Raw genomic sequence first — 16,785 nt, 5'->3', positions numbered from 1 at the left:
CTCGTGCTCTCTCACTCTTTCAAATAAAATCTTAAAAAAAAAAGAGAGAGACTGCATGTCTGGTCAGCTAATCTATGACAAGGGTGCCAAGTATACACAACGGGGAAAGGATAGTCTGTTCAGTAAATGGTTCTGGGCAACCTGGATGTCTGCACGCAGAAGACTGAAATTGGACCCTCACCTTCCACCACTTACAGAAATCAACTCAAAGTGGATTAAAGACCTGATATCATAAAACTCAGAAGAAAATAGGAAAAAACTCATTGACAATGACTATGACACTAAAAACACAAGCAACAAGAGCAAACATTTTAACTGGGAGTACATCAAACTAAAAAGCTTTTGCCCAGCAAAAGAAATAAAATGAGAAGGCATCCTACAGAATGAGAAAATATCTGCAAACCATGTATCTGGTAAGGGGCTAATATCTAAAATATGTAAGGAACTCACACAACTCAAAAGCAGAAACAAAAGATGCCTCAAATAATCCAGTTTAAAATAGGTAAAGAATCTGAATAGGTATATTTCCAAGGAAGTCATACAGATGGCCAGCAGATACATGAAAAGGTGTTTAACATCACTGATCATCAGGCAACTGCAAATCAAAACCACAGTGAGATATTGCCTCACTCCTGTCAGTATGGCTATTTTCAAAAAGACAATAGATGACAATTGTTGGCAAGGACGTGAGGGGAAAGGGAGACCTCGTGTACTGCAGGTGGGAATACACACTGGTAAAGCCATTATAGAAAACTGTGTGGAGGTTACTCAAAAAATTAAAATTAGAACTGCCATATGATCCTGCAATCCCACTTCTGGATCTAGAGGTGAAGAAGTCACTATTTTGAAGAGATATCCGTACCCCTGTGTTCCTTGCAACATTATTCCCAATAGCCAAGATCTGGAAACAAGCTACGTGTCAACACTCGAATGAATAAAGAAAATATGGCAAATATATAGAGTGGAATACTATTCAGCCATAAAAACTAGGAGATCTTGCCATTTGTGACAACATGAATAAACATGGAAGTCATCAGGCTAAGTGAAATAAGCCATAGGGAGAAAAACAAATACTGTATGATGTCTGGTGTGGGGCAGGGGGAGTTCATCGAGTCAGAAAGGGGAATGGGGGCTGCCAGGGGTGCATATTAAAGAATCATGTGATCATCTCAGTAGATGGAAGAAAGCATTTTGTAAGATTCAAAGTCTATCAATGCCTCTGAATAAGAAGAAGATAGGTTAAAAGTGAACTAGTTAAATTTGATTAAGAATATCTATTTAAAAAGCAACAGCAAGTATCTAATAGTGGTGTGTTGAATGCTTTCCTTTTGAGATGGAGAGCAACAGATTATCACTTATCACCACTTACTTTCTGTACCCTCCTGGAGGTCTTAGTGCAATGGTGTGGTGTAAGACATCAGGAAAGAAAGAAGGAGAAGCACGGTGTGAGGGTGAGGACGAGGAGAAAGGGAAAAAGAAATAGAGAAAGAAAAGCAGCAGGACTGAAGAAGTGTGCCCATATGGTAAAATCTGAATTTCCGCAGATGGGAGCCAGTGTCCTCGTCTTTGCTCCTCCAAGTGAGTTCAATCTGCGGTCAAGTTTAAGAGCCAGTTCGCTGTCCACTTTTTGTAAATATTTTTGGAGGTGTTATGGTAATGGTACAGTAGCTTTATCTTTCATCTGAAGAGCATTCATTCACCTCACAATAAGGTTTTCTGAAGTAAATTTTGGCTTGAGTTGGTACCAATTTAAGGTAGGCTCCCATAATAGATGCTCAGAGCTGAATGATTATTCTGATTTTTCAATGTAATTCCATATTGGTGTTTCATAAAAGGTGATGTTTCTTTTAACATTATTACTTTTTATTAAACATCTGAACAGAATAAGATATTGATCTTTTATGAAGAAGCCCTTGCTATAACATTGTTTGGGGCCAAATTATAATTCTTTCTGAAGAATATGTTTGCTAAAACATTTCCCATTTTGAGGTAGAAATTAATGTGTAGTAATATTTGTGGTAATAATATATATTTTTTACCTCTGTTTAATGGCCCTTAAATGATTATTTTATTTTTTTAATATTCATTATTATCTTATTTATTTATTTATTTATTTTTAAAATTTTTTATTTTTTATAAACATATATTTTTATCCCCAGGGGTACAGGTCTGTGAATCACCAGGTTTACACACTTCACAGCACTCACCAAAGCACATACCCTCCCCAATGTCCAAAATCCCACCCCCCTTCTCCCAACCCCCCTCCCCCCAGCAACCCTCAGTTTGTTTTGTGAGATTAAGAGTCACTTTTGGTTTGTCTCCCTCCCAATTCCATCTTGTTTCATTGATCCTTCTTCTACCCACTTAAGCCCTTAAATGATTATTTTTAAAAGCTGTCAAGATTTGAAAGGAAGAAATAAATTATTATTTGTTGGCAAAGTGACTATATGGCACATATGTGAAAATTAAAACTTAGAAATTATTAAAATTAAGGGAGTGTAGTGAGGTAGCTAAATAAGTTATTTTTCTATATAAGCAATAATTAGAAAATTTAGAAAAATTCCATTTGTACTAACAAAATAATACCAAACATCAAATAGAGATAGATCTAAAAAATAAAAGTCCTTTATACTCCAAACCTTTAAATACTGAAACTTAAAAAGAAATGAATGAGAAGATACATACCATGTTCATGGATTGGAAGACTCAATATTGTAAGCACATTACTTTTCCTCAAACGGACTTATAGATTCCGTGTGGTCCTAGTTAAAATTGTAACAGTGTATTATGGGCATTGACAAGCTGATTATATTGTATTTGTGGAGACGCAAAGGCCAGGAAAAGGCAAGAGACTATCTCAGAGGAAGGAAGTGGTTCTATCAAGTGTCAGGACTAATTATGTAAACCCACAGCCATGGAAACACTGTGGCACTGGAGCAGGATTACACTGAGCTATGGAGTAGAAGCATCTAGAACTGTGCCCACATCTTGACTGACAAGAGCTGTCTGACTGCAGAGCTGTGAGGACAGGATGGTCTTTGAAATGAAGAGGGAGTTGGGGGCACCTGGGTGGCTCATTTGGATAAGGTTGTGAGCTCAGGGTCCCGAGATCCAGCCCCAAGGTGGGCTGTGCGCTCAGTGGGAGTCTGCTAGTCTCTCCTCTGCCCCCGCTCATGCGTGCTCTCTCCCTCTCTCTCTCTAATGAAATCTTTAAAAACAGAAAGAGTTGGGACAATGGGCTGTCCACACTGGGAGAATAATCCTTGCTTCTAACCTCCTGCTGTAAAACTCGTTACTAGTGGATTGTGAATCTCAATGTAAAAGTGACACAGGAGAACATCTTCACGAAAAGCGCTGAAGGAGAGACGGGCTAAAAGTTGGTTAAATTTGATTACGTTAAGATTAGTCAGTCCTGTTCACTAAAGGACTGCTAATTGGGCAAACAGGCAAATTGCAGCATGAGAGAAGATACTTACAGTGTGTTCTTATCCAGCACACATGAAGAACTCCAGCCAATCAAAAGGGAAAGGGCAGCTCTACCGAAAAACAGGCAAGGGGCGTGGACAGGTGTGGTGTGAAAGCATGTGTCCAGATCAGCCCAAGACATGCTCGGTTTAATTTGTTCCCTTGGGACATGCGAATGAAAGGCAGAGATACCACCGTGCGCCTGTCGGGAGGGCTAATTTAACAAACACAAAGATAAATATTGGTGAGGATACGGAGAAAGGGGGGCCCTCCTGTGCTGTTGGCAGGAACGCGAATTGGTGTGGCCACTCTGGACAATGGAGTGGAGCTTCCTCAGAGAATTAAAAAGGGCTCCTCCCATATGACGCAGTCATCCCGCCAGCTGCATGGCCACAGGACGGGAGGTCAGTGGCTCTGGGACACCTGCACCACCACATTCCCTGCAGCACCATTCACAATGGCCCAGACATGGAAACAGCCTCAGTGTTCCGTGGATGGATGAATGAAACGTGGCAGCTGCTTACAAGGACATCGTATTTATCCTTGAAAAAGAAAACTCTGCCGTTTGGGAGCAACATGGATGAGCCTCGGGGATGTTATGTCAAGTGAGATCAGTCAGTCACCAAAAGACAGACACTGCACAGTTCCGCGATGCTGACCAGGGTCCCCGAGAGTTCTGGAACTTGGGAGCAGAGCGGGAGGGCGCGGGGGAGGGTGGGGGGCGTTGGAGGGATGAAGTTTCACTTGTGGATGGAGGAGCCTGTGTGCTGTTGAGCTGCGGACACCGGGACCGAACTAACACAAAGTTGTGCCAGGAGGGTTGACCTCGCACGGAGTGTTCCCACCACGGTAAACAACAGCTTCACACTAGGTGTGATCCACTCCCCGGGAGGGCATGCGGAGGGGGGGGGCACCGTCCTGCGCGCTGCGGCCCCTCTCACCGAGCAGCCCCGTCCGGGCTGGGTGCCCAGCAGAGGTGCCCAGGCACACTCACACGCGTGTGTCCGTCGTGTCCCAGAGCGGCAGCAAGTGGTGCGTATCCGCACCTCCGCAGCTCGAGTGTCGCGGGAGCATCGCGGAGTGAAACTCTGCAGACGCGCCCCGGGCCGCCTTCCGCGGATCCAAGGGCCGGAGAGAGAAGCCAGACCGGAGGGAATGAACAGGAGCCGCGTGACGCGCTGCTCCCACGGGCGGATCTGCGCTCTGGTGTTTAGAGCACGTGCTCACAGGGCGCTGCCGTGAAGAAAACCAGATGCGGAGTTTGGTGACCTGCCCGGGGAGGGGCAGTGGGAGTCCGGGCCGCGGGGTCCCGGCCGCGCTCTCCTTCCCGCTTGATCTCTGTAAGCTTCTCCTTTTTGTTGTGTGCAGTGTCAAGTGAGGTGGGTTCAAAGGACAAGTTGGTCCAGGAAACAGGACATCCACCGTCCTCTGGGTGTTCCCAGGCCCGGGGCTTCCTGGGCGGGAGGCCGAGGAGCCGCGTTCTACCGCCTGGTTCCCAGGGCTCCCCCCGGAGGATCCTTCCCGGCCCCTGGCAGGGCGCTGGTGTGGCTGCTTCTGACCTCATCGACTCCTGTCCATGGGAAGTTCATGCTCTGGGGCGGGGGCCAGTGTGGGCCTCACCGCATAGGTATCTTCCTTTTTTGAGTTCATTTGGTGACCCTGTGGGGTGGCCCGTGGAAGGGATCACAGAGCTGTGATTCCTGCAGCTCCCCTAGCGGTGCGGGGGGCTTGGAGAGGCGGGTTGTGCCTGACTGAGGGCTGCAGGCCAAGGGAAGGGGGTGGGCATGCCCGTGGCGCTGAGGGGACAGTGTTGGGGTGGAGGCCCGGAGAGAGAAGCCAGGCTGCTGCAGGACCTCGGAAGGCACCTCCGGCAGGGGCCAGGCCACGCGTGAAGTTGGTGCACTGCACAAGGATAGAAGACCAGCGTGCGGGGCCTGCAGCTCATAGAAGGCCTCTCTCAGGACCATGGGAGGCAGGTACAAAGACTTTTCTCCTATTTCTTCTAGATCCAGCGCCCTGTAAAGACCAGCTGTCCTTAAAAGAAAAATCCGGCTTCCCAGCCAGTCCGCAGCCTCTGAGCCAAGCAGGCCCCAGGGAGACCCCTGGGAGTGCCCCAGCCCCTTTGGTGCCATCCTCCCCTCCTGTGACTGCTCTGCCCCAGGACGCAGCGGCACCAGCTGCCAGCCCCAAGCCAGAGCCAGTAATGGGGCCTGCCGTGCAGGCGGGGGGCCCAGGGACCTCTCAGGGGGTGGCCAGTGAGCGCGAGACCCCCCAGCCACTGGCAGAGACTCAAGACACCCAGCTTGCTGTACAGCCTCTGGGAGCAGGCGGAGGGCCTTGTGCCCCACCTCTGGAGGCCCCCCGTTACCCCACAGCTTTGGGAGAGCCCACCTCAGTCAAGGAAGCCGCTGCCCAGGGTGAGCCCTTGCGGGCTCCAGCCCCAGCACCCAGCGCCCCCAGTGCCCCCAGTGGGACCCCTCAGCCTGCCCTGGGCCAGCCTCTACCCCCTCTTCCCCCTGTGGTGGGGGCCATCAGCTTGGCCACCCCCCAGCTCCCTAGCCCCCCACTGGGGCCCACTGTGCCCCCCCAGCCGCCCTCGGCCTTGGAGTCAGATGGGGAGGGGCCGCCCCCTAGGGTGGGCTTTGTGGACAGCACCATCAAGAGCCTGGATGAGAAGCTTCGAACCCTGCTCTACCAGGAGCACATGCCCAGCTCCTCAGCCTCGGCTGGGACCCCTGTGGAGCCAGGGGACCGAGACTTGACCCTGGAGCCCCAGCCTGTGGTGAGTCCTGGTCCCACCAGGGTGGCGGGTTCCCAAGGCATGTAGCTGCCTCTTGTGGCCCTGACTGTCCTGTTCTCTGAGGCCAACTCCGGGTGTGTTGCCAGAGTGGCCCATTTGGGGAACTGGGATGTGTGTGCAGGTTGGGGGACCTGGCTTACATGGGCTCTGCTTGGGGTGGCCTGGGGGAGGGGTCCAGCTCTCATGGGTGAGATCCGCCGGTTAGCTACGGAGGTCAGCAGGCGAGACTTGTGACTCTTGCTGTTTCTTCCTGCAGCCAGGCAAGTCAGAACCGGCTCCTGAGCTGGCGGCTGCGCCAGAGCAGGCTGGGTCCTCGCCGATGACAGGTAATGAGCCCTGGGTCCCAGGTCAGAACCCCAGTGCCCATGAGGCGCCCTTCTTGCTCCGAAGCATGCCGCATCTCTATCCCTCACCCCCATAGCGCCGTGGGTGGGGCTCAGACATAGCAGCGGCTGTCGTGAGGTGTTAGTTAAAGCCCCCTGTGTTCTAACAAACCGTGACATGCTCACGCCCCAAGGTGAGAAGATGCTCCATGGAAACAGGGAAAAGCCCAGATGGCTGGGCGTCAGAGTGCAAGCAGCTGCCGGCTCCCGTGCCCTCGAAGTGCTCTGGCACGTGTCCCCTAGTCCCATGCTCCTTGAGAAGGTTACAGGGTGTTGAAGGTCGTTTTGGCAGAGCGCAGGCTGGGGCCAGGGGCTTCCAGCAGGTCCATGGACGTGGCCAGGCTGGGGCCATCGAGTTTCTGGATCCGGGCTTCCTCTGAGGGTCCTGGGGTGCCTCTCTGTGGGAACACCCGTGTCTCAGCCCAAGGGCGCTGGTCTGATCTTCCAAGGTGTGGGGTTTCTTCTTGGCCTGGAATTCCTCCAGAGATTAGGAAGACAGGGATCCAGCTGACCTTGTAAGAGGCCTCTGGGTATGCGTCCATGGCAGGCGATGCCCCAGTTCGCAGAGTGAGGGGAGCGGGCTGCCGGATCTGGTCGGACCTCTGGACACCGCATTCTTGGGTGTCACGCTGTAAAGAGAGGGGGACAGCCAGCAGTGGGGTCAGAAGCTGTAGCATGTGCCATTTCCCTGGGAAAGTGAGAGTCGGGTGGTAAAGCAGGAATGTGCTGGACAGTGCGAGGAGTGCCTGTTCCGTCTTCTGACTTCCTTGCACAAGAATCTCACTCTGAGCCCCTCCCGTAGCATCGGGGACTTCAGCGTAGCCAGTCCCAAACCCTCGCCTCTGGAGCGCCCGGCTGATGGGGCAACTCTAAGGAAACATATTCTAGTTTGGAAAAGGTAAACATTTCTGGAGTCAGAGCTGTCCGGAAAGAGAGGGAATATAGTTGACTGTGAACCCCGTGCCTAGAGCTGTGTGAAGACAGGGTGGCTGGTTCCCGCTGCAGGGGTGTGAGAACGGGCGTCAGGCACTGGCCATGGGTGAGTGGTGACACTGGGTCTTGGTCTCCCCAGGTCTGTGCAGGGACAGCCCCCCAAACCTTGCCAGAGGCTGTCCCCCCACCCCTGCTACAAGCACATCAGTCTGGCTCCGGACTGGCACACAGCCCCTGCCTGCCTGAGGCTTTCCTTTACTGTGTGCAGGTCTCCGCACAGGCCAGCCCCGCCAGCACAGCGGCTCTTCTGCCCGACACTCAGCAGCCGTGGGAAAGGTGGTCAGAATCCCACGCCGTGTCTACCCCGTAGATGGGGAGACAGTCTCAGAGGACACGGTCCTTCCCCAGACACTGGCGCTCTTGACGCAGGGCCTCCTGAGACCTTTCGTCATTGGAGATGTAGAGATAACCTGTGACACAGGCCCACGCTGTCAGGGGTCAGAAGGGACAGGCGGGACAGGTGATGGTCAGCAGGGGTGTAGAGGGCATGGCTGCACCCAAGGTTCTCAAGCAGGTGCCTCCGGGGACCCAAGTGGTGCTAGGCTGAACCCTCCTTTCCCCGAGTTATTGGAGGTCTCCTGAGAAGAAACACTGGTAGGACACCCTGGAATGTTCTGAGTTCTCCCCGTTGCCGAGCACACACACTGTAGGTCCCCTTCCTCTCACCGATCTGGTTCAGCTTGAGGGTGCCCGCTCCTGCCCTGCCCTCTACACCAGCCTGAGTAATGACTTTGACATTCCTACAGCAGAATCTTCTTTGAGCCAAATGACAGCCTCAGGCTTGCCCACAGCACCAGGTGCCCCCCAGGTAAGGAGCGTTCTCTGGGGCGCCCGCTGGTCGGTGGGGTCTCCGCCCTGCCGCCGTGCGCTGAGAACTTGCCCTTTCCGCGCATTCTCAAGGATGTCCCTGCTTCTGCCTTCTCTGCACATCGGGAGCCCGCAGGCCGCAGCAGTGGGGTCCCCGGGGAAGCCTCAGCTCAGCCCACAACAAGCTGCCTGGGGACACTGACGGAACACAGCCAGGCCAGCCACCCCCAGATGCAGGGCGCTTTGGCCTCAGAGTCCCCCCAGAAGCGTCTGGGACAGCAGGACGGCAGCTCACCAGCCAAAACCGTGGGCCGGTTCTCGGTGGTCAGCACGCAGGACGAGTGGACCCTGGGCTCCCCCCACAGCCTGCGGTACTCGGCACCCCCGGACGTGTACCTGGAGGAGGCCCCCCACAGCCCCGACGTGAAGCTGGCTGTGCGGCGGGCGCAGACAGCCTCATCCATCGAGGTCGGTGCGGGCGAGCCGGTGTCCAGCGACTCTGGGGACGAGTGTCCGCACAGGAGGCCCCCCATGCAGAAGCACGCCTCTCTGCCCAGCAGTGGTGGTGGTGTGGCCAGCGACTTGGTGAAGAAGGCCACCGCCTTCCTGCACAGGTCCTCGCGGGCCGGCTCCCCAGGTCCAGAGACGCCCAGCAGGGTGGGTGTGAAGGTCCCCACCATCAGCGTGACCTCCTTCCACTCCCAGTCGTCCTACATCAGCAGCGACAATGACTCGGAGATCGAGGATGCGGACATCAGGAAGGAGCTGCAGAATCTTCGGGAGAAGTAGGTCCTGAGATGAAGGCACCAGGGGCGGCTCAGGGAAGAACCGTCCATAGCTGAAGCCGGGGGTCCCACCGTGTCCGCCTGGGGCTGCCTGTGCTGGGGACAGGGCAGAGGCAGCAGCCCTGCAGCAGGTTGATCCGGTGCCTGGTCTCCTGTGCTGACCCTCACTGGGCTGGCACTTCCCCCTAGCAAGTGTGACGTGCCCCGCTGTGTTGGAGACACTGCACCGAAGTGCCATTATTTCTTTTGCCCGCCACCGCCCATGCCCAGTCCCGCCTCCCCCTCCCCTGCTCCCACCTGCCCCGGCCCTGCCTCCCCTCCCCTCTCCCAGCCTCGCTCCCCCCCACCCACCTTCACCTCCCCTCTGCCCACCCTCACCAGCCCCAGTGCCCTGCCCTCCCTCCCCCCTGCCCCAGCCACGATGTCAGGACGAGGCACTTGTAGCCCCTCCTCCTGGTGCCCCGTGCAGCCCACAGCTGAGCACTGGCCCGGGGCAGCCACTGGGCTCGGAGGCAGTCAGGGAGGCACTCGGTCCGAGGATAGATGTCCTTGCGGGGCTCATCTGTACGCTCTCACTCTGGGCTGGTGGTCGCTCTGGGAGCCTGTGGTCCATAGGAACAAGGGGGAGCCAAGAGGAGAGCTGTGGAAGGGCTGGAGGAGGGTCTGGGGGAAGCTGCTGTGGGTTCCCAGGGGGCAGAGCCTGGAGGTGGGGGCAGGGTGAGTTCCAGAGTTGCATCAAAGGCAGGGTTTCGGGGTCTGAGGAAGGGGGGTATTAAGAGAGAAGTCTAGGCTCCTGCCTGGTAGAGGGGCCATGGATCCCAGTGGAAAAGGGAAACCATTTAGGAGGGGGACAGGGAGTTGATGGCACCTGATAGAAGGGAGCCTTGCTTGCTCAGACCCGGTGGGCACCATGGGGGACACTGGTGCCGGGCCACAGGGTGGCGGGCACTCGTGGTTCTTAGAGCCCAGCAGGCCTGCACTTTGAGCTGCCTGCCGCAGCCCCGGGGCGGGAGCCTCAGGTTCGGGGTCTCCCCTAGGTCCTTCTGAGTCAGATGCTCCAGGTAACCTTTCCTCTTCCTCCCTCTTGGCAATTTTACTTCAAAATATCACCCCATCAGAAGCTGATCTGATGCAACAGGCAGTTTGCTGCTTGGAATAATTTTCCTAAAGTCTTGTAGGCATTGGAGATAAAAGAGGTGAAACCAGAATTTGCTTTGTGGTCCAGCCACGAGCAACCCATTTCCAACCATGCCCTGAGAAGATGGGCCGTGGGTGTGGCTGAGGGGCTGAGCCTCCTGGCCAGGGCAGTCCCGTCTGAGGGGCTGGCATCACCCAGGGCTCTTAGGCGGGCACTCGAGCACAGTGGCTGTGAGATGGGCCAGTGGGTCCCCAAAGGAAGGTCCTTCCCTGGCTTCTAGAAGCTTCCCTCGCCCAGTCAGTAATTGCACCTGGGTCTTCATGGCCGCTTCGCACCCGTGTAGCCCTGGGTGGTGCTGCCTGTGCCGGGAGCCCCCCAGGCAGGTAGCACCAGGAACCCCAGGTCCCTGGCTGGTGACTGCTCATGTGGGCATCCCCTCGTCTGCCATGCCCTCCTATGAGTCCCTCACTCAGAGGAAGTGACACTTCTTTGCTGGAAGGGCTGGGGCAGCCTCCCAGTTCTGGCAGTTTCTCTCTTCCCCGGGGTGTAGGTGTGGGGTGTGTGTGGTGAGCAGACGTGAGCTTGTTCGTACCCCACTCCCCAACCACTGAAAGTGGCAGCATCATGAGAACTTGAATCTCCTGAGGCTCTTCCTCATGCCCTTCAGTGTTGCTGGGTGTGTGTGTGCAGGAGAGCCCCCCAGTGGGGCCCTCTTTGTTCCAATGAAGGCTGAGAGTCTTCAGTGCACCTGCCGTCGCCCAGCGGGCCCTGCGGCTGCGCCCCCCACCCCTCACGCCCTTCCCGCGTGCCGAGGGCTCTGGCGGACTCCCTCAGGATGTAAGCGACCAGGATGCCCACCGCCTGCCCTCCCCTCCTGCAGGCACCTGAAGGAGATCTCGGAGCTGCAGAGCCAGCAGAAGCAGGAGATCGAGGCCCTGTACCGCCGCCTGGGCAAGCCGCTGCCCCCCAACCTGGGCCTGTTCCACACGGCACCCCCGGCTGGCCGCAGGAGGAAGAGCAAGAGCAAGCTGAAGGCGGGGAAGCTGCTCAACCCGCTGGTGCAGCAGCTCAAGGTCGTGGCCTCCAGCACAGGTCGGTGCCCTCCTGGCCGCCACTGGAGCCGGGCGGGTGGGAGGCGGGCACCCAGCCCTGGGAGGCGGGCACCCAGCCTGGGAGGCGGGCACCCAGCCCTGGGAGAGCACTCCTTGGCTCCCCTTTCGTGGGAGCAGGGAAGCCTTGGCAGGCGTGCAAGTGAGGCGGCCCCTGGGAGTAGGCAGGCCTACTTGGAGCTCTCAGCCGCCTCTGGGCAGCCCGGCTCAGGTCTCTCTCGCCGGCCTGCCTCCCTGCAGGGTGCTGCCTGGGTCTGCAGCTGCTCCTCTGGCTGTTTTCCAGGCACCTGTCACCTGCTGAAAGTGGGGAGTAGAGCAGCTCCTTTCAGGGAGGGGGTAGGGCTGTGGGGTGCGGCGACCCCCACACTCTGGGCGGGAGACCAAGTGAGCTGGAGTCCCCCAGTGCGCGGGGGGAGCCAGCCGTGAGCTGTCCGTGAGCCCACCCTCTGCTGTCACAGAGAACCTGCAGGGTCCATGTCAGACTGCAAGTTCTGCAGATTGCATGAATTCCAGAATTCCAGAAGGATTCCTAAGCGAACTGCAAACTAGTTAGAGCGAGCAGGCCTCCTGTGCCCAGGTGTGCCGCTCCAGGTGTGGCGTGCTCCTTGCACACTGGCACACCGTACACCTGGCACGGCATGAGCAACTGGTCTCACATTTCCTGGCACCTGCACTCAGGCCACCGGGCCACATGCCCTTTGCCTACAGGGACTGCGCTTCCCCAAGGTCACCCAGCAATGAGAGGGAGGACAGATGCACTCCGCGCCGGCCGGTAGGACCCGCAGCGCCTCACTGTGCCTGTCACCCCTTCTCCCCCCTCCCCCAGGTCACTTGTCAGACTGCAGCAGAGCCCCTCCTGCTAAGGACCCTGCCCAAGCCGGGGCAGGGCCCGCGGCAGCGTCAGACCCGTGTGGGAAGGCAGTTCAGACCCAGCAGCCTTGCTCCGTGCGGGCCTCCCTGTCTGCAGACATCTGCTCCGGCTTAGCCACTGACGGCGGCGGAGCGCACGGCCCAGGTGATTCCCAGCTTGCCCGGCTCCGAGCATGTGCTAGCTGCGCCGGGCCCCCGCGGAGTGAGGGGCGAGGGCGGCAGCACACGCTGCCCGCCGCGTCTGAGCCAAACCCGTAGCTGCAGCCCTTGAGTAAAGGGAGTGGGTGGCCCCCCCGGTCCCCGGGGCCGGCCGTGCGCGGCTCAGAGGGAGGCCCGCGGCGCTAGAGCCGCCCCGGGGGAGGCGCGGGCACCGCCGGGTCAGACGAGGCGTCTGCCGCGCGCTCCGTGCAGGTCCCCAGGTCCCCGCTAAACACAGGGCCTTCTGTCCGGAGGGGCGGCTAGGGGGGTGTGAGGGCACAGCTCCTGAGCGGGGGGTCCGCCTTGAGGAGGACACGCTCGTCACCTCTGCCGTGGGCGCGGCCGCCGCGCGAGGAGGTGCTCCGTCCCCACCATCTCTGTCCAGAGAAGCCGTGGGGACCGCTGCCGGCGCCCGCCCCGCGCGCCCTCCCAGGGTCCGCTTCTCTCGTGCTCCAGCGGCGCCTCCTTTCCATTACGTGGTCGGCGGCTGTGGTCCTCCGGGCTGGGCTAGGTGCAGCCGTGGATGCTAAGTGACGAGGCTGATGTGGCTGGTGGTGTGTGGCAGCGATCCCAGAGACTGTACTTGATGCCTGTCTCTTTGTTTTCTTCCCTCTATATTCATTTGCAGGCTGGACGGTTTACCACCCAACGTCTGAGAGACTGACCTATAAGTCTAGTAGCAAACCTCGCGCTCGATTCCTCAGTGGACCCGTGTCTGTGTCCATCTGTCTGTATTTGTTCTTTGTATTTTACCACCTCCTGGCCCTTGGTTTCTCCCCGCCCCTCCCTGTCTTCATCACCTTCCATACGTTCCGCGGGGCGCCTGCCCCGCCCACGCCCCGCCCCGCGCACCCGCCCCCGTGCCCCCCCCCCCCCGAACGCGCCCGCGCATGCTCTCGGCTCTCGCCCGGCGCCGGACGCATGTGCAGCGGCTCGCCCACCCCCGCCTCGGGCACCCGCCCCGCTCCCAGGCCCCCGGAGCGCTCGGCGCTTTTCTCCTCACCTGTTTGTTTAATTTCGTATTTCTTCCGTTGGCCGTAGTTTTATTTCTGTTGCAATTGTGGTGCATACACACGTCCGCTGTCCCCAGTTCCAGCCACAACAAAGAGAGAGCCCCGGCCTTCTCTAGACGCATGGTGTGTCTCACACGTGTCTGGATTCTGAAGACATGCATGTAGCGAGCTGAGACAGTTCTAGAAGGTCACTGGAGGGTGTGACTTCTGTACAAGGGCCCCAGCGCTCAGCACCGTTACCCCGCGCCCGCTCCCCGCATGTGGAAAGGCGGAGAGAAGGTGCTCCAGCTAGGACGCCCCGCCCCGCGCTCTGGTCACCTGGGGAACCTCTCGGTGTCCTCCACGCTGGCTCTCCCTCTGGCCCCGGCCCCCCTCCAGGTCTCCAGCTGGAGCACTTTACTTGGTGAACCGCGCTCACCTCACAGACCTCAGACACGAAGTCAGTCACACAGCTCCGAGCTCTGCTCAACCGAACCTCAGCCCTGGTGGCCCTCAGATTCCCGGGATGCCCTGCTGGCACCCAGGACTCCTGTCCCCGAAGGGCGCACATGCTCAGGGCCATCCAAAGTTATTTTCTCCCTCAGAACAATTGGAAAATGAATCCAAAGCTATGGGGTTTCCAAGGTTTTTTTAGTTTTTGTTTTTTTTTTTTTTTTTTTTTTTTTTACACAAAAATTAAGCTCTTAATTGGGTGGAAGTGCTGGTTTGGGGCACGTGGCTTTTTGCTGGTACAATAAAGATACATTGTATTTGTCAGGACCTGAGGCCAAGTCCACAGTGGGCATCCATTCCCATCCGAGTTGCCTTGTCACCCTCCCCCAGGCAGCAGAGGTCAGAGGCACAGAAGCACAGTGATTCCCAGGGACTGTCCCGCGATCCTCCTCTCCCAGCAGGTGTCCCAACTGAGCTGCTGGTTAGCTGCGGAGCTGGTGGAGAAGTGGGGGCGAGGTCTGAACGCGTTCTGCTTCCTGGGTCACTTGCTGGTCCTCTTTTGCCCGAGTGTGCGTGGCTGTCTCCTGGCGACGACAGGTGCAGGGCAGCTGGGTCTCCAGGCATCTCGTGGTCAGACGGGTGTCTGCGTCGCTGCTGGGAACACCACTGGTCAGGATCAGGAAGCAGGGTAGTTAGAGCAGGTGGTGCTTTCCCTGGGGTGCGTGCGGTGGTACGTGCGTCAGGCACCACATACTCCTCGGAGGTCGTCCCAGCTCCATGTTTGCACCTGCGTGGTTCTGCGTTGTTGAAGGGTTTTCGTTTGTTCTACTATTATTATTCTGAGATTTAAGGAAAAAAAAAAAATTGGAGGCACAGTAGGGACAAGTGGTTTAGGTTTCACTTGTCTTTGGCCAAGAGGAGAGGAACACGTAACGCCAGGCTCTGTGGCAGACAGGGCGCTGGCCCAGGCAGGGCCGATTCCGGGTGGTGGTGTGTGCTGGCCGGGCGTGCCTCGTCTTCTCTGGTGCTGTGCACCCCGTGACATCACTGTTTGGGTCCTTTCCAGGCATGACCTGGTTGTCATGGCCACAGCGTGGCCTCCACAGCTCTGAGGTTGCTGGTCAGGAGAGCTTGCGGGAGACTGTGGCCCTGAGCCCGCTTACCCGCAAACGTGTGACCTAAGGGTGTGTGAAAACGCGCCCACCAAGGCTCTGTCTCCTGGTGCCTGCCCAACCCGCTGGGCTTCTCTGGGAGCCAGGGCCAACTGCTTCCCTGCTGACAGGGGAACCCCACGGCCCAAGGAGACTGCATGGGCACCTGTGAAAGCCCGGTCACAGCCCTGAAGGCCAAGAGGTGGCAGAGAAAAGGGTGTTTAGGGCAGCTTGTGGGAAGACCCCGAGGTGGGCCTGCTTTGGCCTCTGGGCTAGCGGCGAGGGGAGGGCTGCAGCCATGGGGCGTGGGTGCAGCTGGTATGGCCTGCATCCGAGGAGAAACCCAGAGGTGTTCTGTGGATGGCCTTGCACGCGGAGGCCTTGCATAGGAGGCCAGGCTCTGGGAAGACAAAGTATGTTCAGTTACAGAGTATAGAAAGGAGGCCCCCAGTTCTGTGACGTGCTGAGACCATGAGAGCAACCAGGCCGGGTCAGAGACGAGTGGGGTGGAGCCCAGGCAGCTGCAGACGGCCAGGAGGGGACCTCACGTGGGAAAGATGGCCAGGCCTGGGAGGAAGAGCGTGCAGAGAACCAAACCTGGGTGCCTTCCTGGGGTGGGCACCTGGACAGGTCTGCTGCTGGGAGGGCTGGCCGGGGGAGGGCTGCACTCCTTGGAGCACAGACAGGGTGAAGCCTTGGGCAAAGGCCCCTCCTTGTGGTCGACAGGAGACTTGGGGAAACTTGGGGACTATGTTTCGGGGTTCAGGGGTATGGTCGAGTTACTGAAACATCTGGTGGTCAGGCGCTGCTGTCAGACCTCCCCTCGCCTCTGGCTCCAGCACCGGACTAGGTGCAGGTACGATCCCTCCGTGGTGTCTCTGCGCACACAGCTTTGGATCTGCTTTCTGTTTCTCTCATGCACCCATCAGCCTGCCGTCTGCACTGCAGTGAGTCTGTCCCTGGGACCTCCGAGGAGGCTGCCCAGGCCATGCCCTCGCCCTGCAGTGTCCTCGACCCTTCCTGTGGGGACCCACAGCAGCGGGTGTGGGAGGGGGCCTTTGGGCAGCCAAGGAGGCAGCCATCCCCGACGAAGGCCTGTCCAGGCCGGACTGCCCTCGGGGCAGTCACCGCAGAGCGGAGCGGGGAGGCGTCCCATCTCATGCTTCACAGACAAGGGCTGGCACTTTGCTCAGCGGTGTGAAGACCTGGTGGCTCGTTACAAAGAAGCCCGTGGCATTTTGGTGCCGGCAGCTTATCTGTCTCCTGTGCTGGAACGGGTGTCTGATGCCGCTGTGCAGGGTGCGACCAAGCGGCTGGAGGTGTGCCTCTCCTTGAGGGACCTGCAAGAAGGCGCTGGAGTTCCTTGGGAGCCTCCTCGGGAGCTGAAGGCTGGCGCCAGCAGCATGTGTGGCAAAACCACGAGGCCTGGCCCACCTCTCCAGCAGCGTGTCCGTGGCCGAGAACCATGACTTTGGGTATCTCCCCGGCAGCCAGGCGAGGGTCCGCATGGTGGTGGTGCCTGGCGGGGCTGCCTGTCCGTACCAGAAGCAGCTTGTGTGTCCTGGCCAGAGACCCTTGGCCCTGCCACAGCCTGGGAGAACATTCCCCAACAGCTGGCCACGTGGCTTTCCATCCCCACCC

General features: G+C 57.5%; 1 protein-coding gene across 11 annotated transcripts in view; it reads left to right on the top strand.

Moving 5' to 3' along the window:
• The window catches only part of WNK2 (WNK lysine deficient protein kinase 2), a 118,169-nt gene that overhangs the window by 77,539 nt on the left and 23,845 nt on the right, over window positions 1-16,785 (top strand). For 5 of the 11 annotated variants that reach the window (XM_045064973.1, XM_045064974.1, XM_045064970.1 and 2 more), the window contains 7 exons: window positions 5,472-6,247; window positions 6,522-6,591; window positions 8,388-8,449; window positions 8,542-9,233; window positions 11,252-11,463; window positions 12,307-12,495; window positions 13,177-13,275. In XM_045064973.1, the coding sequence (XP_044920908.1) occupies window positions 5,472-6,247; window positions 6,522-6,591; window positions 8,388-8,449; window positions 8,542-9,233; window positions 11,252-11,463; window positions 12,307-12,495; window positions 13,177-13,275 (2,100 nt within the window). The remainder of the gene's footprint in view (window positions 1-5,471; window positions 6,248-6,521; window positions 6,592-8,387; window positions 8,450-8,541; window positions 9,234-11,251; window positions 11,464-12,306; window positions 12,496-13,176; window positions 13,276-16,785) is intronic. The other 6 variants (XM_045064977.1, XM_045064976.1, XM_045064975.1 and 3 more) reach the window with 3 other exon arrangements.

Source organism: Mustela putorius, unplaced genomic scaffold (assembly GCF_011764305.1).
Source record: "Mustela putorius furo isolate JIRA1106 unplaced genomic scaffold, ASM1176430v1.1 tig00003854_pilon_pilon_pilon, whole genome shotgun sequence".
Classification (NCBI taxonomy): domain Eukaryota; kingdom Metazoa; phylum Chordata; class Mammalia; order Carnivora; family Mustelidae; genus Mustela; species Mustela putorius.
Note: the sequence above shows the minus strand (reverse complement) of the source record. Positions and strands in the feature narration are given on the sequence as shown.